At 40.9% G+C, this 27,021-nt stretch overlaps 1 protein-coding gene across 5 annotated transcripts in view; it reads right to left on the bottom strand.

Moving 5' to 3' along the window:
* Nucleotides 1–13,771, bottom strand: part of Olfml1 (olfactomedin like 1) — a 168,076-nt gene extending 154,305 nt beyond the window's left edge. For 2 of the 5 annotated variants that reach the window (XM_074084871.1, XM_020184418.2), the window contains exon 1: nt 13,164–13,734. In XM_074084871.1, coding sequence (XP_073940972.1) covers nt 13,164–13,292 — 129 coding nt within the window. In that variant the 5' untranslated portion in view covers nt 13,293–13,734. Of the gene's footprint in view, nt 1–9,458; nt 9,748–13,163 lie in introns of all 5 variants that reach the window. The other 3 variants (XM_020184423.2, XM_074084893.1, XM_074084877.1) reach the window with 3 other exon arrangements.
* Nucleotides 13,772–27,021: the final 13,250 nt, after the last annotated feature.

The raw sequence follows: 27,021 nt of genomic DNA, 5'->3' as shown, positions 1-27,021 counted from the left end.
TGGAACATAATACATACCTCCCTCACTATGCAGACTCTGCTTACTTTCCATAATCAGGAACCAATTAAATTCAGATCACACAGTATTTGTCAGTGTCCAAATTTGTAATCTCAACTCACTTGTATTATGCCAACTTGGAAATCAAATAAATTACCAGGTGCTATTTCACTGTCTGGGAGCTTCAGTGCATGCACTGAAGGGGATGGCGGGAAAACAGAAGGCTAGCTTATCTGAAATATTTATTGATCACAGTAATAATCACAGTATGATTTGGAAGGTGTGCAGATCTGTGAATCCAGGGTTAGGACTTGAACAGGACCTGGCATACAATAAAAGTTCTATATGTTGGTTTTGGTGATTCACTTAGAACCCTTCAGTAAATCCATATTATAGACTTTTCTAGCTTCCTAAATTTTCTAGGTTACTAAATTTAGAATATACCAAGGCACCGAGAGCTAAGCTCTGACAGCTTTATTGGTGATTAGCAGTAGATTATGAGAAAGAAAACAGACTCAATCAATGGCTCTTTACTTGTACGGCTGTAAGTTGCCCAATAGCATCAAGTAGAGGACAGAAGGAGAGTGTCTGAGTGCTGGGAAGATGTGTAAGATGTGAACATGAACCCAGCCTGCTTTCACCATGGGGTCTGAACAGCTGGAACCAACACACACGGCTTCTTTCCAATGCCCCCGTTTGGTGGAAGCCAGCTCTTCATAACCTCCTTACCTTAATTCATTTTTCTCTATAGTGCCTGTTATATTCTTCTGACATAAATTTATTTTTAAATATCTGACATATTTATTTTTTGCTACCTCAGTAGAATGTAAACTCCCTGAGATTCAGAGCTTTGTCATCTCTTTTATTCACTACTGCATGTTCTGTTCTGGAGTAGCATCTGGTAAATATTAGGATTTCTCCATTTTTATTATGAATGTAGCAAAGGTAAATATTTATAATCAGCCTCAACAAAACCTCTTTGGGGCTCTGAATAAGTCTTAAGACTATAAGGAGTTTCTGAGAGTGAAAGTTTGAGAACTACTGCCCTACAGCATCCAGTATGGTCAACACTTGTGGAGCAAAACATGGAAATGACTAGGTCACTGGGGGAGTTCTGATCAAACAGCTTCTATTTTGAATCAATTATCTGACTGTTGCAACATCTCGAGTATTCCAAGATTATACTTACAAACCTCTCGTTTTCACTTATTTCTTGTTTAAAGACTGTGCTAGGTTTTTTGTTGTTGTCATTTGTTTGTTTGTTTCTGGGACTAGGGTTTGAACTCAGGGCTTTGTGCTTGCTAAGTGAGCACTCTACGCTTGAGCTACACCACCAGCCCCTTTTTTGTGGTGTTTTTGGAGAGAAGGTCTCACTTTTTGCCCAGGCTGGCCTGGACCATGATTTTCCTATTGTGTGCTTCTCACCATTGCTTTGATAACAGGTGCACACCACCCTGCCCAGGTATTGTTTGAAATGGGATCTTGTTAACTTTTTCCTGGGCTTGGCCTCAGCCTCACAAGTACGTAGGATTACAGGCATGAGCTGCTAGCACCTGCCTACCTGTTTCTTTCTTTTTATTTTTTAAAATAAGTTTCTTCTCAAGCTGAAAAGGAATGGTTAAAAATGTTCTCAATTTCTAGCTGTGGTACTTCCATTCGCCTATCTGCCTGGTTAGAAAACAAAGTTATTTTGTTGTTTTCCAGTGGATTCTTCCTGTGAAATAAACCTCACTTCATCATGTTTTCTTCATCCTTTCTCACAGTGTGATGGTCTGGGGCCTGCTTGCCCTCTATTTTGTAATAGCGGCCTTTTTACTGTTTCTTCTGTTTCACCTCCTCGAAACCATCAGTCACACCAGTGCCTGCAATTTGCATGCTTAAAAAACTAATCTCGATGGCTGCTTCTTTCCGCCTGTTTCCATGAGCCTCAAGACCAAAAGCCTGATATAGATGCGATTAGAGGTTATAGTGGAAGAATGTGCCTGGAGCCAGAGTTGGAATTTTCTCTATTCAAAAGAATGTGGTAGCTGGGTTCTGGTAGTTCTCACTTACAATCCTAGCTACTTAAGAGGCTAAGATTGGGAGGATTGAGGACTGAAGTTTGAAGCTAGTCCAGGCAAATAGTTTGCAAACTCCATCTCCAAAATAACCAGAGAAAAATGGACTGGAAGTATGACTCAAGTGGTAAAGCACTTGCTTTGTAAGTGTAAAGCCCTGAGTTCAAACCCTGCCCTCCCCCAAAAAAGGACATGGTAAAAATGAATAGGCTAAGTCCATAAGGGCTTTGTTTGCTTCTCTCTCAGACATCTACCTCCATCCTAAGATGAGCCCAGGTCAGCTTCCTGGAAGATCAAAGGCCACATGAAGGTGAACCATGTCATTCTAGCTGAGGGCCTCCTCAAATAGCCATCCCTGGATGGTGTGCTGTGGATTGGAGATGCACAAGTGAGCCAGACCTGTCCCTAATCAACAGAACTGCCCAGTCACCCTGCAGATTTCTGAGAAATAATAAACAGTTATTGTTATAACCTACTAAGTTTAGGAATGCTTTGTTAGGTGACATTATTGTGGTAACAACTAATGTGGGATGGGAATGGAGGGTGGTGAGAGACATGGAGGTAGAGATGGAGCCAGCATGTCTGGGGGTTGTATAGATTCCTGGACTTAGCAGAAATGTGGGGGAAGATGGGGCTGTGTGAAACTCTGAAGCACAGCTTCTTCATCTGAAAGGAAGGTTGTAATAATGTCTATCTAGCAGGGTCATTGCAGGCATTGGACAAGATAACAAGTAAAAGAGCTTAGTGAAATTCTAAGCAAATGGTTGCCTCTACTTTTATTTTTTGATAGTACTGGGATTTTAAGCTCAGGGCCACCTTCTTGCTAGGCAAGTGTTCTATCACTTGAGCCATACCTACAACCCTTTTTTACTTTAGGTTATTTTTCAGAGTCTCAAGTTTTTTTTTCTCTGAGCTGGCCTGGGACTTTGATTTCCCTGCATCAGGACTTACAATGCCTACCACAATACCTAGATTATTTGTTAAGAGAGGGATCTCACTAACTTTTTACCAGGGTTGGCCTTGAAATGCAATCCTCCCAATCTCCACCTTCTGAGTAGCTGGTATTACAGATGTGAACCATTATGCCTGACCCTAGTTTCCTTCACTTTCTAATAAACTATTTCAGGTAATAACATAAACTCCTTCCTGTGTCCCTTTAACTTCCCCTGCTGCTGTTCTATTCTGTACCCTGTGGCCAGAATGACCTTTCTAAAACCTCTGTCTGAGTGCTGATGCTTCCATGTTGATCACTACTCAGCAGGGCAGCATGCTGGGAGAGGTTTGCACGTGTAGGAGTCAGCCTGCCTCAGTTTGAATCTCAGCCCTGCCATCTTTAGCTGTGTGATCTTGGGCAAATTACTTATCCTCTCCAAATCTTAGTTTCCTCATGATATTGTTGGTCAGAATTACATGATAACAGTCAATAAGATACATAAGATGCTCAAAGATTTCTAGTATATGATACGGCTCAATAAACGTTAACTGCTATTATTCACATTATTCTCATCCCCCTCAGCTGGCAAGGATGAACTACATTAGCACAAAGTGACTCAGCTCTTCTTTGGTTCTTTTTGTCTCCTTTCCACAACATTCTCCTCCACCTCATCTCTACTGAACAAACATTCTGAACCCTATTACACTTTTGTGTTGCCTCATGTTTGAAATGTCCTTAACTCTATTCTCCATTTAATTAGTTATTTTCATGATTAAAACTCAGCTGTTGGGTTATTTTCCAGGTTCCATGGTCCCTCAATCTCCATGGCAACTCTGACCCTCTCTACTTAACGACTGCCCTTTCTTGTGCTTCTGTGATACCCTATATATCTCTCCAACAGAGCAGTCATCACTCCGGCTGTTATTCTCTTTTCCCTAGATGGTTTCTCCATCTGGCTGTAAACTTTTTTTTTTTTAGATAGGATCTTGCTGTGTAGCCCAAGCTGGCCTGAAACTTGTGATCCTCGTAACTCAGCCTCCTGAGTGTGGTGGAATTATAGCATGAGCCCCCGTGCTCAGCACTGGCTATAAGCTTTTTGAGGACAAGGAAATTATCCTATACAATATTCCATCTCTAATGCCTGGCACAAGGCCAACATCTATCTGGAACTCAATGTGAATCTGTCAAATTTATGAATAGATGAGTAAGAGATAATAAATGAATTTCTTACCAACCAGAGCCAAATGTTACTAGTTGGCATGATTTGGGGACTTTTTGTTAGTGTTGGTAGTAATGAGACTACGGGTAACCTCATGAACAACAAGGTTGTCAGATGATAAACAAAAGAAGTGCTGTGTATATAGGCCTTTCTGGACCCCTGGGCATGGACTCTCCCTGGGAATGCACAGGAGTAATTAAACTGTGCACACATCTACAGTGTTGCTGGCCTTGGGAATGCAGCAACTTCTGGGTGTTTGCATGCATAGCGTGTGTACACACACACACACACACACACAGAGCATATTCACGTTCTCCTGTACTTACACCTACATGCATACCTCCAATCTCCTCTTTTGTAGTAAACACATCATTTCACTTTGGTTATACTTCTCTTAATGTTTTGTTCCACTCAGCAAAAACTAATGATCTTTAGGGTTAGTTCACAAATATGTTTTATTTGCTTCTGGGGGATTGTTTGGTTGTTTTGCTTTTTTATTATTTGTTTTTAGTGAATTTGAATACGGGGCATGCACATTTATCTACATAAATGGATTCTAGAGGCATTTAGATATGCAGCAACAGACTTTCTTCTTTGAAACATGATCTAATAGAAGACAGGAGTTATTTAATTCAGCAGAGTGAGAGTGACTCAAGCTAACTTGCATGCACCTTTGCAATAAAAGGAGCTGGACTAAAGCAGGAAATAAAATAAAATCTACTACAATAAAGGCTTGTTTTGACTGTTTCGAGAATTTTTCTTCAAAAGCTATTTGCAAATTAAAAAGAGGTTAATGCTTTTATCCACACAAGAATACAGCCCATGGAATCTTCCCAAGACTTCAGTTGGATAAATTCTCAATCTAGGTGCCTTAGGCCATAGTGTTTTATGATAAATTGGCAAGTGCAATGCAAAATTTACTTTAATAGTAGCAGTTTTAGTGCCAAAGGCTTGAAATGATTTACAAATGTAAGTTAGATTGTATTCATGTAAGTTTCACTTGCTTACATTTCAAATTGTGTATCTATGTGAAGCGGGGGAGTAGGAGAGAAAGAGATAAAGTTTTGATTCTAATAATTTTACTTAAACCCCCAAAATCCCTGGGATTGAGGACTATATGTGGGCATTATTTGGGATTATTTCAAAATAAAGAATGAAGACTTGATAAACAGCTCTACAGGGAATGGTTTAATTATAAAGCAACCCTATCTTATTTCTCATCCCCAGTATCTGGTCTTTAGTATTTGCATGAGAAATATTCCTAGAAATGAGAACCATTTAAACTAACATGTGTTAGAATTTCCTGGAAGTCTCCTGAGACTCAGGTTGAATTATCTAAGGAAGTTCAAGATCTACTTGCTATAGGTTTTCCAAAGGAACACTCTTAAGACAAAATATATGCATATGAATGAAACTATGTACTGAACCCTAGCAGCCCTTCCTTGGCCAATAATCCCTAGGTTTTTACCCACACAAAAGTGTTGACTTGCATTTTTAGGATTTTAGTGAAAGTTCTACAACTTGTACCGTCCCAGTGGGCCAAGGACAGAAGCTGGAAAGACTGGAATCCTTTAGGAAGAAGGTGGATTTGGGGAATTAGTAGCAGAACAACACACTGTGACAGGTAGAATTCCAAAAAGGGCATGCAAGTTCCACCATGTACATGCCCCACATAATCCCTCCCCTGGAGTGTGGACAGGACCTGGGCATTTGACAGCACTCTGTCACTGAGTTACATTATAAGACTATGGTGCTTCAAATTAGGTAATTTTAATCTAATCAAAAAGACTATTAGGATAGGTAGACCTAATATGATCAGAGCAAAAACTTTAAAAGAGGCACTGGGTACCTCATGAGAGATGTACTTTTCTGTCAGCCTTGAAAGAAAAACAGGCATACTCTGAGCCACCCATGGAGAGGGGAGGTTTCTGGACCTTAGTCCCATAGCTGTATCCCATACATGAACTATTAATCTACAGAAAATCTAAATAATAAATACATATCATTTAGAGCTGCTAAATCTATGATAATGTGTTGTGAGGCATTAAAAAATGCACAAAATGGGCTGGGATGTAGCTCGGTGGTACAGCGCTTGCCTAGCATGCGTGAGGCCCTGGGTTCGATCCCAGCACCAAAAAAAAAAGAAAAAGACAAAAAAAAAAAAATGCACAAAAAATCACAACCACAATAAAACAAACAAAAAACTGGGGAAGCACAGTATGAAATATGAACAATGTGAGGTAGGTGAAGAAACTGATGTTCTAAAATCTAGCCTTGGACAGAGAATTTCTGAAAATAATGGGTTAGGGGAGCACGAACCATGAGGCTAAGATTATTTATAGGCTTGTCTTTCCTTAAATTGAGCTCATCAGGGCCTCTGCCATTGGTATTTCTTCTAGAAACAATTTTTATGGACTTTCCATGCAAGGTCTATGTTCTAGACGCCATGAATTCAGAAAGGAAAATGTCAATATGTTCATGGTCTGGTTGAAGAATCAAATACACACATGTGTGTTTGAGTGTGTTAAATACTCATATCTCTGTTTGAACCTATAAATATTGTAGGTGCTTATGAGTAACTTGGGAGAAGAAACAGTTGAGATCTTCACTTTGTGAAGGGACTTTCCTATATAAAAGGCTTAGACAATAGAATGAATATTTTTGTTGTTGATAATTAATAGTGAATACAAAATTCTAAACAGAATAATATGATCCATGTTGTGCTGTGGGAAGGTTTGCTTAACAGCAGTTGGATTGTAGAAGGCAACAGAAGCAATAAGAAAATTAGTACAGGATGCAGACATGTCCTGCTCACTCCTCTGTCCCTACTGTGTAGCATAGCCGACCCAAGGGGCAACATGTGTTGGTTGAATAACAAATGTACACATGAAATATGAGCCCCACAAGCAAAGGTATGGGAGCAGCAATCTCTGGGAAGTCGAGAGAGAAGTTTTCATTTATCACAGAGCTAGGAGAGAAAATATTTCGGGCTCCAAGGTCTGCGGGATGAGGCAGAGGATGAGAACTGAGAAAGCATCGATTCCAAGAGCTGGAGTGGGAAAGGGCTCAATTCAAGGCCTGAGGGGCTGAGGGTTTATAGGGACTAGAAGCAGTTTAGGGAGCTAATTCAGTACTACCATTCAGGCTTGAGATCCTACCTATTCCCTGATGAGAAAGTTCAGGCACATTTTACTTCAGGCCATATTATACCTAATCCTTTCCACCAGATCTTTCTTACTTTCTTTTTGGTTTGTTTTCTTTTTGCATTGATAGGGATCGAACCCAGGGCCTCATGCATGCTAGGCAACTATTCTACGACTGAGTTATGCTCCCAGCCCCCATCAGCTTTTTAGGAAGCCTCTGTTTATCCTGGCTGGCCTAGCCTTGTCCTTTCCCCCTTTCTAGGCACTGGAGACACAGCACTGAACATGAAATGGAGTACCCAGGCTCTCAAAGAACTGACGTTATAGATGGAGAGGGAGAAAATAAGCAGTGAGCTAATAAATGAACTGGAATATTTCAGAGTTTTAAGTTACTATGGCTTGAATGATTCTTCCAGCAGTTCATGTGTTGGAAACTTAATCCCCAAAGTCACATATTAATGGTTTTGGAGGTGGGGCCCTTGGGAGATAATTAGGATTAGATGAGGTTAATGGGGGGGGGAGATTCCCCTATGATGTGTAAGTGGCTTTATGAGAAGAGGAAGAGACCTTCAACCTCAGTATGTGAGGCTCACATTATGATGCAGCAAGACAGCCCTTGCCAGCTGCTAACCAGGTGCCTGTATCATGCTCTTGACCATGAGCTAAATAAGTTATCCAGTCTGTGGCACTCAGTTACAACAACAGAAAACAGACTAAGCCATAAATTCTCTGAAAGAAATAGTCAAATAATAAGTGTTCCCAAATTCCTCTTGGGTTTCCTACCTCAACATACTTCATGCCAACTATTCAATGACATAAGCTCAGAACTCATCTCTCTCATTCATCTTTTTAAAATTTAATAATTATCATTTTTATTTCTGCAGTATTAGGGTTTTGAACTCAGGGCCTCACAGTTGCTAGGCAAGTGCTCTACTGCTTGAGCCATGCCTCCAGCTCCATCCTTTAGTTTTGATCATCAGTTGCCAAACCATGTAGATTCCACCTTCCAATGGCTCTCAAATCTACCTGCTCTTCTCTGTCCCATGACAATTCATGCTGACATCATTACTTGCCCAAATTGCTGCAGTAGTCTCCTGACTGGTTTCTCTCCAGTCTTACCCTCTTCCTTCATATCCTCCCCTTGCTTAGAATAATCCAGTGGTTCACTAAAGTTTCTCCAGTCAACTTTAATCTTCTTATTATGGTATGCAAGGTCTTCCATTGTCTGGGTCCTGCTGAACTTTTCACCTTAGTTTTCCTACAGTCACCTGCTCTATGCAGTTTTACTCATATTCACAGACCTTTCTTATAATGACCCATGGAGTTTTTAAGAGATTACATTGAGAAGATGTGTGAAACAAAGCAATGATGACACTCAGCTTGTGTCTTATTTCCCTGGTTGAGTTTCATGAATTTGGCAGAGATAATTAGCATATGAATAAAGTCATCCTGTTCGTCATGAAACCATTTCAGAATTTAGTCCCTGAGGTGGGAGTCTTGTTTCTCTTACTGTTTTAACGAAATGGACTCAAACAGAAAAATTTCCTTCTCATATTTGTGTCTGTTGCTTTATACTTTTTAATTTGAGCTACTAGACATTATTGTTAATGGCTTGGAATTGATTCTGATGGATCCCAAATCCCCTGTGTATCACCATCCCATAATTATCAACACACACATAATAATTCATTGCCGCTCCCAGCCCTGAGTGCTCCTGTTTCAGACTGTTGCCTTGCACATTGTCAGCCATTCCCTACTTCCAGGGCCCTGGATGTAGAATCCACCAACATGCCATTCTCCCTGGAAGGATCCAGGACCACATCCCTCCAACAAACTGATACCTATCAGGAGGTGACTCCCAGGCTACCTCAATACTGTAGCCCTGACCTTCTATGGGGTCTTTAGAAACTTGAGCATTTCTACTCTCTGAGAATAGGTTTTTCTTTGGACCCCTGTTCCCTGCACAATTTACTCTTCCAGCACAGGCCTGGCAAAGCACACATCCTGTTCTTACTCATCACTTGCTCACACTCTCCGTGTGCCCCAAGTCCGTGTCCTTCAGAGTGTGATAGTCCCTCAAAGAGGTAGTAAAAAGATATAGGCCTTACTTGCATTCAGCAGAGTGCGGATCTTTTGCTCTTCTTCAGCTTCTTGAAGTAGCTTTTCTGCTAGTGTCTTTTCCTCTGATTCTATGCACATGTCAGCTTCTCGGAGGTATTCCAGGTAGTCGATCTCCCGTTGGGCACGTTCCACTCTCAGTACCAGGTTATTTACTGCACTCTTATATTCACTCGTATAGGTCTGACACCTTCCCAGCATAACAGATACGTTCTTTGAGAATTCTCGGAATTCTTGAACGTATGCCCTTGTTGCTTGGGTACATTTTTCCAACCCTTGCTTCAGGTAGAAAATAGATAAAAGTAATAAAAATAATAAAATAAAAATAGCTAACATTCATAGAAAATGATTATTAGAAAAAATACAAATAATAAAAAAGGGAAAAAGAAAATTTACTCCTAATCCAAAATTTGAAGTTACTATTGATAACTTAGTGTATCAATTTTTAAGTTTTCTTATGTATTTAGTGACATATATGTTTATATATTCAAAGACATATGATTTTACTATATCTATGTTTTGTAACATATTTCAACTTGCTGATATAGCTTGAACATATTTTAATATCAGTTACTGTATTGGTATACTTACACCATAAATTTTGTGTTGATCACATCCATTTGAACTGACAAGTAAAAGTTCTATATATTTATGGTACAACATTGCAGAATGGTTAAGTCAAGCCAATTAATATATGTGCTAACTCCCACACTTATTTTTTGGGACAAAAACACTTAAAATTTATTCTCTTACTGACTTATAGGCATAGAATATATGGTTATTAACTAGTCACCATGATGTACAATAGATCTCTTGAACTTATTATTCCTTTGTTTGTTTGTTTGTTTTTGTAGTATTGATTGTGGTTTGAACTCAGGCCTACATTTTTTTTTTTAGGGCCTATATCTTGAGCTACTCCTCCAGCCCTTTTTTGGAGAGAGTTTTTCAAGATAGGGTTTCATGAACTATTTGCCTGGTCTGTCTTTGAACCACAATCCTCCTCATCTCTGCCTCATGAGTAGCTAGGATTATAGGCTTGAGCCACCAGTGCCTGGCTGAACTTATTCTTTCTAACTGAAATGACCAACATCTCCCCATTGCTCCTGCCCCTCAGCCTCTGATGTTTCCATGAGTCCAGCTTTTTTATGTTCAACATATAAGTGAAATCATTCAGTGTTTGTATTCTTGTGTTTGGCTTATTTTAGATGTCCTTCAAGTTCAGATATAGTGTCACAAATGACCTTCTTTTTAAAGGCTGAATGGTTTTTCATTATACACACACATATTTATGGTGCAACATAATTTTTGATGTATGTATACATTGTGGAATATATATATTCACCTATAACATAATTTTAATAAGATATAGCATTCTGACAGAGCATCAACAATATTGTAATACATAACATCTGCGAAGGTAGAGGATATAAGGATGTGTATTGAAAATTGTTGAAAAAGTGGGAGGAGGTAAAGGGGTAAGAGAGAGAAATGAAAGGGGTTGAGCTGACCAAGGTAAAGTATATTCACAGTGATGATACATCAAGAAACCCCCTTGAACATTGACTTAGAAATTAATAACAAAAGACAGGACTGTAAAATAGATAGTGTGGTGGATACTTGTGGGAGGGGGGAAGGTGAATGAAGGAGATTAAGGTGAGGAAGTATGGTTGATGGACTTCATATACAAAATAGAACAATGAAACCTCTTGCAACTGCTTTAAGTGTGTGAGGGGGAGAGATGGTAGGGGCAAGCTAACCAATGTACAATGTAAGCCTATTTGGAATTGTCACAATGAATCCCCTCTGTAAATCAAATATATCCTAATAAAAAATATATAACATTCTATTGAATTGATATCCCATTATCTATTCTGTTATATTGTTTTAGATAGACGTTTATGTAGTTTTTCATTTTATATTATCCAAATAGTGCTGAGAAAAAAATGTATTTACATTTTCATGCACTCAACTAGTTATTTTCTTTTACTAGATTTCTAGAAATTAGCTCCATTCCCCAGCATCTGGCACATGGCCTAACATATAGTAGTACTCGACAAATATTTGTTGAATGAAAGAATAAATGAATGGAAATGGGATTACTTAAAGTTCACTTGACACAGTTTACCAAATGCTCTTCACAAATGTAAAAAGTTATGCTCAAACATCAATATAAGGGCACTTCATTTGGAAGGGAAGGAGTTAGAGACAGAGAGAGACAGAGAGACAGAGATAGAGAAAGATTAAAATAATAGCCTAGGTCTGGTATTGTAGCTCAAGTCATAGAGCATTTGTCTATCCCTGAGTTCAAACCCCAGTACAATAAAAAAATAAATAACCCTAAATCTATATCCTTTTCTGCTTCTGACACATCCCTTTCAGGATGAGAATTGTATCACTTAGTTAAGTGTCTGCAGTGACCAACTGGGACTTGGCTTTACCTTCAGGTCAGCATCAGGGTGGGAAGATCTGAACAACTCATAACCCTGCCTTTTTCAAACCTATAGTCAAAGCTATTGAAGTATTAATTTGTATGTTATTCAATTACCTGCAGAAAAACTCTTTTTAAGCATTGAAGGACAATATGCAGGGAGGTATATGACTGGCTCTAACCATAGGGGCAGCTGGTACAAAAGGCTGAGAGTAATCCTGACATTTTAAGTAGGTGAGACTGGGAGGTGTTGAGGAAGGGAGCAAGTGAAGCAGCCATTGCCTGGAAACATTTCATCCACAGCTTTCAGGCCACAGTCTGTTGGTGGGACAATGTTAGAAATGCATTATGGCTGCTCTGTTGAATTATTTTCACTGATTGTAACTAGATGACCAAATAATTTGTACTTTAAGATTTTTTTTAGAAAAAGACAGAAAATAAATATTCGAAGTAAGTGTCTTGGAAAGAAGATAAATAATGTGTCAATTTAACATGTGTAACAGCGAGGCATAAAGTTTGAAATAATGGATACCAATGCTAGGGTATGAGAAAGTCCAGGGTGGAAGTTTACATTTGTCCCTGAGAAACTCTGTCCTACAAAAGCATGGAGTTTTACCCCATTTTAATGAGGTGGAAGCCCAAACACTTTGGCTCTGTTTAAAATTGCTGAAATCTGTTCATTTGTAATTCCAAGTCCAGTTAAGGCAAAAACTCCAAGAGTTACCCTTTCAGTACACTATCAACATTTTATAGAGACTTAATGGTTTATTGTAAAAAAAGATAAAAAGTTAAAAATCTGCTATCATCCAGATATACTAAAACATGAAAACTTACAAAATTTATTACTTTTCATATTTAAAAAAAATGAACTATTGATTTTGGATGTTAACAATTGTACATGTACCCACCATGCTAGGCGATGTTCTAATTATGGATTAATGATCCAATATAAAACACCCCCAAGTTCTCAAAGTTGGAATTTATTCGTTAAATTTTCAGAATAACCTTAGATGGTAAATCCTATTATAAAAACTGTTAAGTCAGAGTACAGAGTGAGCCATGTTCAAGGCCTGGGAGTGAAGCAGACCAGACTCTGGAGTTAGTGTCCTGCACTGATAGAATATACACATTTGTAAGTGCAATTTTAGCAATGGATTTATCATTTTCTTTGTGGAAAGCATGCATTCCAGTAGTCAGGGAAGTGTGGGTATAATAAAGTGACTCCCAGGTGGCTTGTTCCTTGTGTAAGTCCATAGATGTCACCTACCTCCAAGACTTGAAAGCGCTGGTAGATGTAATGCACCATAGCTGGGTCCTGGGCACACTGTGGTGGGGGTAGAAATGCTGCAAGGAACAAAACGAGCACAGCAGAAGCTTCCTGAAGGGCCACCGTCATCCTGCAAACTCCCCAGGAGTGGAGTTTCTTATGCTATGGTTCTTGAAGAAGACTCAAAGTTTCAGGCGGTAGTTTCCTGTTTTCTATCTGCTGCCGTGACAAGTCCTTGAAAAACAATGTTTTGTAGAACCAGAGAGCACAGTCCGCTTGTTATTCCACCCAATGAATGATCTCAGTTTGTAAGCTGGTGATCAAGTCCAGCTGTTGGCAATCAGTTCCTGGAGACCTTGCAGGCACACTTGGTGCAGATTGCTTCCTGGGTCTAGCATCTGCTGCCCTTGACATGTGTAGACCCTCCCCAGGCTGCTGGCTGCACACTGCTTTCAGGCTTAGGGTGTGTGGGGGGTAATGGGGAGGTGTTCCCATCCCCCAGCAGTTTCCTTTTACTTTTGCTTTCCTCCTCCCTAGTGGACTCTGCAGTCCAATCACAGGCCTGACCCACACAAACCACCCCCAACTTCTCGGAGTTGGAATCTCAGTTTAGTTTTTGGCAATAATTCCCAGGATCCTTTTCCCAGAAGTTCTGTTTGGAGACCCCACCTCTCCTCCAGACTTCCTTTGCATTCCTGCAGTTCTTAAAGGCACAGCAAGGAAAAATGAACATAAATATCCCCCATCTCTGAAAAACCAGTGTATAAGGCTGCATTGTTCTGAGGACAGTGAGGTACAGTGGGCTACAGGCTGACAGCTGCCCAGGCTGACAGCTAAAAAATCTCAGCATTGAACTCAGAAGAATTTTCTTAAGAGGAACAAAAATTATTGATATACCAATAATTCCAGAGCCATGTCACTAGGAAATGAAATTCCTTTGTGAGGAAGTCCTGGTGTTTTTCTCAATCACAAATATCAGAATTCACTGGGAGTGGTGGCTCGTGCCTATAATCCCAGCTACTAAAGAGGCAGAGACAGAGGATCATGGTTCCATATCAGCTTCAGAAAAAAGTTCACGAGACCCCATCTCAACCAATGGCTGGGTGTAATGGCATGTGCCTGTCTGTTACCCCAGCTACATGGAGAAGCACAAATAGGAGGATTGCAGTTCAGGCTGGCCTGGGCATAAAGCAAGACACTATCTCAAAATAACCAACGCAAAAGATGCCTGGTGGAGTGGCTCTAGTGATAAGGTACCTACCTAGCAAGTATGAGGTCCTGAGTTCAACCTCCAGTACTGCTAAGAGAAAAAAAAGTCAGAATTCCTTTCATATAACTTCAGACTAGAAATGATAGAATGCAACTCCTGCAGGTACCATTCCAGTTGAAGATAAATCATATCCCTTGAGCAAAGTCTTGACATCTTCCAATTTTACATTTGATGTCTAGGCTTCTACTTATCTCCAGAGCGGACCCAGGACTCCTCCATGGTTCTTTCTCAATTACCTACCAAAACAGAGAATATTGAAGCATCTATGGATGAAAGACCTCTCACTGAAAGTCAGAAGACCTTTTGTTCCCTGCAATAGACATTAAATGTCTGAGAGTGTCCTTGTCCCTAGTAGATGTTCTTCTCCATCTTATTTTGTGTGTGTGTGTGTGTGGTCCTGGGGCTTAAACTCAGGGCCTACACCTTGTCACTCCACCTTTTTTGTGATAGGATCTTGCAAACTATTTGCCCAGGCTGGCTTTGAACTGTGATCCTCCTGATCTCTGCCTTCTGAGTAGCTAGGATTACAGGCATTAGCCACTGGTGCTCGGCTTCCATCTCTTTTTGATATGACCTTTGCACCTGTCTCTCACCTACCTCTGGGTAAAGTCCCAAACAATAGCTCCTCATTCTTATACAACTTCTCCTATTTCCAAGAACCATCTTTGCCCTCTTCCTCAAAGTAGTGGAACTTTAGTTGACCTCTTCTCCTAAATCCTTATAAAAAAAATTCTGCCCTACTCAGGTTCCTTCTCCCAAACTTCTCATGCTTGGAATTTTTGAATAAAGTTTCATACTAAAGGTGTTCTTCTATAAGTGCCTCAGGTCCTAACTTTGAAGCTGTGATCTAGGAAAAGGACCAGTTAAGAAAGATTCTGATTGTATCATAATTAATGTTTGGAGGGTCATTGTGCGTAATCTCCTTGGTTTTCTATAGCCAAGTTTTATATTACTTCTGTAATGAAATACATATTCAGTACCAATGAAGCCCCCCAAAATCACCAGACAATTGGTAAGCAGGCCTCATTGAGATGCCTCAGTTGCCCCACAAGTCCTCAGGCTGCTTCCAGAGCTTCTATTGCCTCTGTCTCTCCCATGTGGGCTACAAAGGACTTAGCCCAGGCCTGGAAGGGACTCTGCTCTCTTCCTGACAATGATATAGTCCCCACCACACTGTCTATGGCCCTCAGCTTTTCAGGGAAAACCTGACCTCTGACTGTTCATACTTGGTTTCAGCTGGATAACTTTACTTTTTGCAATCTCAGAAAGAGGCAGTAAAGTCTACAGCTGGCATCCCTAACCATTAGACTGATAAGCCAGGGGATAGATCCAGAGTGGAAACCCTCATGTTCTTTGTCTCCATAAAAAAAGACAAAGTTCACTTTAGAGATAGTCCCCATTTTGACCGACACACACTATGACTAGCTGTAGTCATTGTTACTGAAAGCAATACTCCTCAATGGGTGCTGTATTGATGAGGATAGAAAGATGGATTGCTGAATATTAGTCTACAGAGGGAGTAAAATCATTTACTTTGCTCTGGTGTCTTCCTCACATTTAACCTCTGACCTTGGTCCCTACTCTCAGCTCACTAATGAGCACAGTGACCAAGCACAGTGACCTACTTTTTTCCTCCTTTGCAAGAGGATGATCCCCGTGTATTCCCAGCCTCAGTCTCTGGAGAGGGAAAACTTTAGCCCTTAGATATTCCTTTTCAGTGTGGGTGAATCCAGGTGGCTCGTCCTTGATCTGTAAGCCCAGCCCTGAGCTGTCTTTTCTAAGGGACCAACTTCTTAGCCTCCCCACCCCCAGTATCCCCAACACTAATCTCATCTATATCCCCAGCTTCTCTTGAGGTTCTCTTCCACAAAGGATGCCTCCTTTTGCTACTGTATTTCCATATTAATTGAACTATGACTTCTAGAGCCATCTCTGTTCCCAGCACCTTCTACTTTACTGAGAAATGCTGGCCAGCTCTGAGAAGAGTCTGTGAGGAGGAGACAATGCCTCTTTGAGGAGGCAGAGGCCACCCCACTAGAATCTCACCTAGGATAGTGGAATTTATCATTTAGAGATCAATAGGATGTGTTTTTCTTCCCTCCTTTTCACTTCTCTTTTTCTTCAGCATTTCCCTTTGTCTTTTATTCACTACTTCTGACCCGATCTCCCTGTAATTTGCTTTAATATCATTCTCAAATCTTTCAACTTTGTACAAGTAATCACATTGTTTCCTGAAAGAGTGATAGGAGAAGTCTCTAATTCCCCGTGTTCATCTCTAGATAAAGCACCAGCTGGTTTTTAGGACAAAGTGAAAGCTTTTGACAATGTGACCTTAGCCAACTTTTCTTTTTTTTTTTTTCATTTTTCTTTTATTATTCATATGTGCATACAAGGCTTGGTTCATTTCTCCCCCATGCCCCCACCCACTCCCCCCCCCCCTCCCCCCCCCTTCAATACCCAGCAGAAACTATTTTGCCCTTATTTCTAATTTTGTTGTAGAGTATAAGCAATAATAGAAAGGAACAAGGGTTTTTGCTGGTTGAAATAAGGATAGCTATACAGGGCATTGACTCACATTGATTTCCTGTGCGTGGGTGTTACCTTCTAGGTTAATTCTTTTTGATCTAACCTTTTCTCTAGTACCTGTTCCCCTTTTCCTATTGGCCTCAGTTGCTTTAAGGTATCTGCTTTAGTTTCTTTGCGTTAAGGGCAACAAATGCTAGCTAGTTTTTTAGGTGTCTTACCTATCCTCACCCCTTCCTTGTGTGCTCTCGCTTTTATCATGTGCTCATAGTCCAATCCCCTTGTTGTGTTTGCCCTTGATCTAATGTCCACATATGAGGGAGAACATACGATTTTTGGTCTTTTGGGCCAGGCTAACCTCACTCAGAATAATGTTCTCCAATTCCATCCATTTACCAGCGAATGATAACATTTCGTTCTTCATGGCTGCATAAAATTCCATTGTGTATAGATACCACATTTTCTTAATCCATTCATCAGTAGTGGGGCATCTTGGCTGTTTCCATAACTTGGCTATTGTGAATAGTGCTGCAATAAACATGGATGTGCAGGTGCCTCTGGAGTAACAGTCTTTTGGGTATATCCCCAAGAGTGGTATTGCTGGATCAAATGGTAGATCGATGTCCAGCTTTTTAAGTAGCCTCCAAATTTTTTTCCAGAGTGGTTGTACTAGTCTACATTCCCACCAACAGTGTAAGAGGGTTCCTTTTTCCCCCGCATCCTCGCCAACACCTGTTGTTGGTGGTGTTGCTGATGATGTTAGCCAACCTTTCTTGTGTCAACTCTTAAAATCGTAGGTATTCATCCACACAAGAGCCACAAGTAATTGTCACAAAACTCTCCATGAACTTTAACTTTGTGGTATCTTTGGTTGGGGGGAGGTGTCCTACAGCCTAGAAGATTTCTTCTTTTGTAATTAGTGAATTCTTACTCTCATCCTTCAGGTCTTCCTGCTACCTCTTCATCCCCATCCCGAGCAGAATAGCCTCCTTTCTCATCTGTTCTAAAAACATGTTGAAGTCTGGTCTGGACATTTTTGCTCTGGTGAAGAGGTGTGGGCTGGCAGCCTCTATAGCAGTGGTGTGGAAAGAGGCAGAGAAAAAAAAATGTAGCACTATTATGGGTTAAACTGTCCCAGATTCGTATGTTGGACCACTAATTCTCAGTATCGCAGAATGTGACTGTATTTGAAGTGGAACCTTTAAAGAGGGGATTAAGTAAAAAACGAAGTCCTTAGAGTAGATCCTAGCCAATTTGATGCCCCTGTAAAAAGAGAAAATTGAACACACTGAGGAAGTATGTGAACAGAGCAGAGACTGTGTGAGGACACAGTAAGAAGGTGGCTGTCTGCAAACTAAAGAGAAGCCTCAGAAGAAACCAACCTTTTGATTTGATCTTGGGCTTCCAGCCCCTAGAACTGTGAGAAAATAAATGTCTATTGTCTAAGTCACTCAGCCTACAGAATTTTGCTTTGGAAGCCTGGGCAGACTAATATAAGCACTCATTGAGCTTCAAACGAAGGCAATGTGGGGTCAGTTCACAGAGATTCCAATGGGTGTGTGCAGAGTGTTCTTGGCCAGATGTACATTCATCAGGGACTTCCTGGGTGACACAGTGATGATTTCCAGGCCTACATCTTGAGCTTTCGACCTTTTTCCCTTCTGCCCACTGGACATTTGCACTTGGATATAGAATAAATTTCACAAACTTGACTTATTTTCATTTGTGTCTCTACTTAAACTTCTGAATTATTTCTCTCAGCTAATAGCATCATTTTTTTACCTGCTTACAAATGCAGAAATGTAGGAGTTATTCTAGATTCTTCCTCTTTTATTTCTATGTTGTCAATTAATCAGTCACCAAAATGTTAATTTTACTATCTAAATATATATATGAAATATGAACCTTTCTCTTTTATCCAAATAATTTCTCACTTAGGACTTCTTCCATTTCTACTATTTATTCATTTGACAAATACTCTGGAGTACCAGTTACGTTCCAGGTACTGGACTATGCCCTTGGGACCACAATGACAGATAACAGTAAATAGATTGTTTGTTCTCACAGAGGATTTAGGCTAATAAGGAATATAATGATAATTACAATGCATCATAATTATTCTAATTATGCAAACATAGAGGTTGTACTAAGTACCATGACAGCATGGAAGTGGGGCACCTGAGCTCAGTAAATCAGAGATGACTTCTCAAAGGAAGTGCATTTTAGCTGAGACTGGAGGGGTAAATAAAATAGATTACGGGAAAGAAAAGTGAGAAATTCTCTAGGTGGAAGCATCAGCCTGTGCAAAGACTCACGAACTAGAGAGAGCTTAGCGGATTTAAGGTGGTAAAAGTGCTGTATGAAATTTCTAAGAGGCTGGGAGAGTGTTGTAGTTTAGACTTCCCAGGAGACAAACTCTAAGACTAATTTACATGCAAGAAGTTTCTTGGAGTGTGCTTTTTGGAACAATGCCTTTGAGGGAGTAAAGGAAGCAGACTGGGCGAGGAGAGAAGTTGAACTGTAATACTATTTTAACACAGTGCTCAATAGATCCCACCAGGAGCTCTGATGTGATGAGGCCCCATTGAATAGTCCCCAAAATTGAGGCAGAGGGTCTAGGCCTGGCATTCCTGCACCAATCAGCCATTGGATAAAGGCTTCTCCCAAGAAGGGAGGGCATATAATGTTGGGAGAATGGCGTATAATGTTGGATGAGGTAGCTTCCTTTGACTGAGGCAATTTTTGGAGAAGGACTCACCTCTGTGCTATTAATGGCAACACTTGGAGAGCTGGTGGAGCTAGTGTCCTTGTTGTAAAGAGTCAATTTAGGCAAGTGGCATACTATTCCCTTCAGTAGAGCATAGAGAGGCCAGATCTTGACAAGTTTGTAGGACGTGCCACACATTTTAAATGTTATGGTAAGAAAAATGAAAGAACAATTAGGATTTCAACATAAGTAGATTTGTGTCTTAGAGCTACCTCTCTGGAGGTCAGGTGAAGGTTGAATTGGAAGGCCTCAAGACAAATTCAAGGTGGGATATGGATTAAGAGGCTGTTATAGTGATTTGAGGAAGAGAACAATGAGGGCCAGAGTAGTGTAGTGAAAAGAGAGCTCAATGGATGGCTTTGAGAAATATTTAGGATGTGGAATTGTTGAAACTCAATTACTAATCGAATGAGGGGGCAGAGCAAGGAAGGAGTCAGGTTGATGGTCAATTTCTTTTCTGACGGTTCCTAGTCCTAATCTATTGTCCACACTGTAGCCAGAGTGATGGAGCCAATGTGAAAATCTCATTATGTAATCTCTCTGCTAAGACCACCTAATTGTCTGCTAATTTTTTCCCAATAAAGTCTATATTCCCCAGTCTCAGGGAAATCTTTGCAAGTAAATTACATCTAAGCTAAGATCTATACCAGGAGTAGACAAAGGGGGAGGGAGTATGTATGAGATACATTCCCAATGGAGAGGGATGCACACATACAGCTCTTTAAATATAGCTCTGGCCAGCAAGCCTGCCCCTCAGAATTGATCATACTTCTGGACCCAACCTCTGCCATTCTGACTAGCTTTGCCATATGTCTCTCCCTCAGTCTTGATGCCTTGTTTGGACACTCTACTCTTGCCTGGACAACTCCTTTCCTTTTAGTTTAGGCCTAGAACTGATTTTTTTTTCCTTTTTCTTTTATTATTCATATGTGCATACAAGGCTTGGGTCATTTCTCCCCCCTGCCCCCACCCCCTCCCTTACCACCCAGTCTGCCCCCTCCCTCTCCCCCCCCAATACCCAGCAGAAACTATTTTGCCCTTATTTCTAATTTTGTTGTAGAGAGAGTATAAGCAATAATAGGAAGGAACAAGGGTTTTTGCTGGTTGAGATAAGGATAGCTATACAGGGTATTGACTCACATTGATTTCCTGTGCGTGGGTGTTACCTTCTAGGTTAATCCTTCTTGAACTAACCTTTCCTCTAGTACCTGTCCCCCTTTTCCTATTGGCCTCAGTTGCTTTTAAGGTATCTGCTTTAGTTTCTCTGCGTTGAGGGCAACAAATGCTAGCTAATTTTTTAGGTGTCTTACCTATCCTCACCCCTCCCTTGTGTGCTCTCACTTTTATCATGTGCTCATAGTCCAATCCCATTGTTGTGTTTACCCTTGATCTAATGTCCACATATGAGGGAGAACATACGATTTTTGGTCTTTTGGGCCAGGCTAACCTCACTCAGAATGATGTTCTCCAATTCCATCCATTTACCAGCGAATGATAACATTTCATTCTTCTTCATGGCTGCATAGAATTCCATTGTGTATAGATACCACATTTTCTTAATCCATTCATCAGTGGTGGGGCATCTTGGCTGTTTCCATAACTTGGCTATTGTGAATAGTGCCGCAATAAACATGGATGTGCAGGTGCCTCTGGAGTAACAGTCTTTTGGGTATATCCCCAAGAGTGGTATTACTGGATCAAATGGTAGATCGATGTCTAGCTTTTTAAGTAGCCTCCAAATTTTTTTCCAGAGTGGTTGTACTAGTCTACATTCCCACCAACAGTGTAAGAGGGTTCCTTTTTCCCCGCATCCTCGCCAACACCTGTTGTTGGTGGTGTTGCTGATGGCTATTCTAACAGGGGTGAGGTGGAATCTTAGTGTGGTTTTAATTTGCATTTCCTTTATTGCTAGAGATGGTGAGCATTTTTTCATGTGTTTTCTGGCCATTTGAATTTCTTCTTTTGAGAAAGTTCTGTTTAGTTCACTTGCCCATTTCTTTATTGGTTCATTAGTTTTGGGAGAATTTAGTTTTTTAAGTTCCCTATATATTCTGGTTATCAGTCCTTTGTCTGATGTATAGTTGGCAAATATTTTCTCCCACTCTGTGGGTGTAGAACTGATTTTTTAATCTAAATCATTCTTGCTCCTACCTTGCAGCAAAGACACATCTCTTGATGGCCACTTTGAAAGGCACATGGAAATTCATATGGATGCACATACTTGTCTCAACTCCATTGTTGGGGTTCACTTCATGGATTTTAGCATAGACTCCAAATCTCATATTATTTTGAAGGAATCAATGCCATCTAGCCCTTAACAATCTGAACAAATTTTAGGTGACACATCCCACACGTCTGTGAAGACAAAGTCTAGGATGTTTCACATTTTCAAGCCATGCAATTCTGTGAACATGAGGCTGCATTTCTCTGGGGGATGAGATAGTCTTCATAAACAAATCTTCAGAAGACAGAAGGCTTTCATTCCTCTAAAAAAATTCCAAGACATTTTTAAGTTTAAATATTTTAATGAAAATCTTGCCAAGCATGTTTGAAACTTTACTTTTTAAAGCCATTTATTGTTTACTTAATGACATAAGGAGACCTTTATGAATACCAGCTATTGTGTCATGTGCAGGGATCTTTCAGAGATTACTAAGGTATGTAGAGATGTTTGCCTTCCTACTTGCTAGGTGAGGATAGCTAGGGATTTTTAGTTTCTGCATCTTTTTTTTTTTCTGTACTTTCTCTCTTTCCCTTCCTCTTTGTCTCCATCCAACTGTAAATAAAATAACATAATTCTCACACTAGTTCTCTCCTGGCATGTGATATCACCAACCTGTTTGGGATTAGGTATAGACTTAGGATTCAGAACTTATTTGAGAGGCTGCCTGCTATTTTTCTTACACATCGCTTCCATCTTTCTCTTTTCTGGGATCACAATCTGTTCTAATAACTTGCCCTGGCCCTCCTTGTAGCAGGACCTACAACAGGTCTTCACCAGTTGTTTTGATTTACTTCAGCCCCTTGACCATGGCCTCTTGATGCTGCCCTCCAGATTCGTGAGCCTTGGCAATTTCCTGCAGGTTCATGGGCCTGTGACCCCTGTGGAACCCACCCAGTCAGCCCAGGGGTACATGTGCAACTCCACCCTCTATTGGAAACATCACTCTGCTCTGAGTTTGGCCCCAATGTTACTTCATGCTCCACCAGGTGCCACCACATAGTTGCTCCATGAGAAAGAACAGAATTTTGACAGAGAAGGTTGGGAAGGGCTTTTCAGTGTTTGAGAGTTGTCTTGTTTCCTCTTAAGCTGTGAGGAATTAATTTTTCCTAAATATTGAGCATGAAAAATCTAAATATTGAGCATATTTTAAGACCCAGAAATCCAAGAGATCCTTCCATATTTCAAGGAGGAAACCGTCCTCCTTTCCACCTTTCTGCCACCACAGAGATGGTAAAAGCCTGAAACTTCTGGCCTCTTTAGTGGCTGTGCAAGGAAGGTTTTGCAGCAACAATCAAAGCTCATAATTCAGTTCACTTGGAGAGAAGACGCAACTATGAATTAAAGGCTGGCCCGAGATACTAAATTAATTGGTAAAACATTTTAGGGTTAGTCCTTTTAGTACATGGAAAGACCAGAGTTAGCACCCTTAGAATGGTATTTATATTTATTTATAATAAATAATAAATTTATATTTCCTTATATTTAATTTATATTTATAAGGACACTAATATCTTCATAAGGTTCTTACCTTCATAACCTCACCTAGTGCTACTTACCTCCCAAAGTTTTCACCTCCAAATGCCATCATATTGCAGGTAAGGGTTTCAACATAAGAATCTGCGGAACACATTCAGTCATGGCACCAGTCTTTCCACTATCAACAGCATCATGATTTGACATCAGTAACAATTCTCCAAGGTGCTCCCTTTGCCTTCAGTCACTTCTTTTTACCTTCCTCCCTTACTTGGCCTGAGTCTACTCAGAGCACAGCCTCTCGGTTCTGGACATTCATCCCTAATTCCATATGGTTTACTGGAAATATCTTTTATCAGAATCCTTTCAAGTGCCTGGTGCTGTTTCCTGCCTAAAGTGAAGAGGCTGGCCCTGATTTCCTGTAGCTCCCAGGACCAGACAGCTGCCTGCTCAGCATCCATTTGGTGGATCAGCCTCCCTCTGCTCTGGGAAGTAAAAAAAAAAAACCATGAGGTCCCTAAACACTCAGACCTCTCTTTGTGATTATTATGGTTTGGCTTTTGAAAAACACCTGTGCAGGTTTCTCTAAGACAATTCTCCATGGAGGCGAAGTGTCTGGTCCTTCTTGGTACTAGTAAATGCTGGATGCACCAGGTGTGACTGGCTGGCTCAGGTAGCGAACACTGAGTACTTCTTTAGCACCTAACAATCATGTCTCTGCTAAGAGCTTCTGACATCTTGCCTGCTGTCACACAGTTTGGGTGGCTTGAAAGTGAAGGTGTAGCCATAAGGAAGGGGTTTGACCAATGAGAGTCACTGATGAGGGTGGGATATGGATTAGTGACTTCCAGAGGTAGGAATGCTGTTGGGGAAGACTTGATGCCAGGAGATGACATGTTTCTTGATATTCACCTGCACAGGGCTTGTTCATAAGTCAGCTTTAGGACCAGGGCTGGTAGGCATGTGGAAATGCCCTAGGTCTGTAAGCAAAGGCCCTGTGTCTCCCCAGGTAGGACTTACTTGGTCTCTGCTGGACAGGTTCCCAAGTGGGGTTCTATGAATAAATTCCCAGGACTTGATGCCGGAGGTTTCCTGTTGTCCTCTTAAAGGTGTCTCTGGGGTCTTAGTTCAAGTGTCCCATATCAAAACATTGGGCCAGTTTTTGCACAATTTGAAGCCTTTAGTCACTAGAGGGCAGAGGCTTTTTAGGCAGTCAACTGACTAGGGCCAAGACCCTGGTCCTTTCCTTTTTTAGATTTGAATGGGGATATATTCTACATGAAAATGTACCCATAAGCTTCCTTCCTCCTCCGATCAATCTGTTTGATATCTTGATCAAATAGATAGAATGGACTGTGTGGTTTTATTTTCAAAACATAGGCTGAAGCACAAGAATGACTATTCTTGTGGTCAATAGAGCATCAGGCCTTCAAAATGCACATCTCAATCCAGTGCACACAGGGGCTGGTAGGTGGGCAATTTGTGGAAGGACAATACCTGGCTTTTGACACCCCCAGATACCTCTGCCTTGATCTTATCAGAAGCATAGTGTTCAGTGGTATGAGCTGTGGATAAATCCATGAGATTCCTGGGATAAAGATTTCTATCACAGCCTTAGGCAAGGAATTATAGGTTAGTGCTTAAATAAGTAAGCCAGGGGAGGAGCTGTGCAGCATCCTCCCTCCTCTTGCTTCTGGCTATGAACGCTCTGCACAGACCTCTTGTTTTCATCTAATACCTGCTTCTTTGTCTAGAAGCTTCCCTTTTCCTTTGTTGCTCCCCCTGCCCTCTCTTCAACTCACTTGCTAGACTATGATTAGCTAGGAGGTTATTGAGAATAACTCATTTTGGAATTTAATTCAAAATGGAATTTCCTCTGCTTACAGTGTAAGTCCTGGCTTTATGATTTACTGGTTATTAAAGGGACTTTCTGAACATTTTCAAAATCAAATTCCTTTCAGATCACTTGTTAAAAATGAAAACTCATTGAAAAGGGAACTGGGAAACAATGAAGGGGCTGGAGAGACAGTCCTGTGGAGATTAAAAAAACCCCTCCTCCTCCAGAGACAGCTTGCACTTGGGTTTCTAACCAGTTTGTGTCTAGGACTACAGAGCCCCACCCTAGCTCTGTGGCTTTACCAGTGACAGGCACAGAAGTTCCCTAGATTCAGAGACACACAGACACCAAAGGTTGGAGAGCACAGAACACATTGGGCCAATCCTTCCTCATGAGAGAAGAAATGAATTCCCACAGGGGAGACCTCAGCATCAGAAGCAGAGGCAGAGCTCCAGGCACCAGCTTTACTCCATGGCTCTGGCCACTACACAGGTTGCATCTTCGTCCTTGCTCAGTGGTCCTCAGGCCAGCAGTCAGATGCAAACGCTACATGTAAATGACAACCTTTCAACAGAAATGGCAGCTCTGACAAGCCTACACATTTACGCTATAGTCTCTGACATCCTTTGTCAATCAACATGTCATGGTCCCAGAGAGATGGAGTCACCTCACCTTTTCTCTCTCTCTCTAGCTGAAGAGTGGATTATGAAGGAAAGAATTGTGTAGAATCTGGCATAAAATGAGAAGAGGAAGCTACTGTGACTGCAGGTCATAGGTATCTAAAGAGACAGGAGGCTCCTAAGAAGACCAGCCTCTCTGTGCTAAGTGGTCAGGTACATCCATGAAGTCTCACCTTATTTCTGCCATTCCCATTTAGCAATTTCTATAAGACTTAGAGAGCTCTTTGCTGTAAAGAGTTACACAGGTCCAAATCTCCCAGCTCTGATGGGGCCACTCTCTCTGCAATCTTTTTCTTTGGCCTGAGAGGGACATAAAAGGGCATAGCAGACTCTTCTGAGCTGCACCTGCCCAATAATTGCATCAGTGCTTATGTGTGTGTATGTATAGTGGCATGGGAATGCCAAGCACTCTATGACATAAAAACCAGGGAGGGGCTAAGTCAAGACAGAAAGTTCTAGGCAAGGGTTCCCATGGCCATATTTCCATTGTTTGAGCCCTTTGAGGATTGCTAACATTCTCTTAAGCCCAGAAGAGTTGGAGCCAGGCACAGTCACAAATGTGGTGCTATTTCTTTCTTTGATATGTCTGGGTCCTGGTTGTACCAGGGCTGACAAGGATCTGGTTTGGCCCCTCATAGCAGAGTGTATAAGAAAGTAAGGCCTGTGTCTTATAAGGTTAGCCAGTAGCAGAGTAGGTCCTCAGCTCCTCACAGGGCAAGACTGTTCCTAACCCCACTCTGCTTGGAGGTAACTGGTTTGTGTTCCTTTTGTCTTCTTAGGACCATTTGGTCTCTAGCACTGCTGCTATCCACCAGAATAGGACAAATATTTTATGGTTAGAACCCAAAATAGTGAAGCCATTCACTAGAATAGTTTCAAGGAGTGGGTAGAAGTTTAATCTCCCTGCCCAGTCCTTAACCTCTATGTAATTACAACTTGAAGTCTGAAATCTACTTCTCCCAAACTGATGATTTTACTTTGTACCCTGGAGTCAAAGGTTGTAAGTTGAAGGTTGGTGGAGAATTCTTACTCCTTCCTCTATAAGAACCTTCCCAATGGGAACATTAGCAGACTGGAAAAATTG

This window comes from Castor canadensis, chromosome 1 (genome assembly GCF_047511655.1).
Source record: "Castor canadensis chromosome 1, mCasCan1.hap1v2, whole genome shotgun sequence".
Lineage (NCBI taxonomy): Eukaryota > Metazoa > Chordata > Mammalia > Rodentia > Castoridae > Castor > Castor canadensis.
The sequence above is the reverse complement of the archived record's forward strand: the minus strand, read 5'-3'. Positions and strand labels throughout refer to the sequence as shown.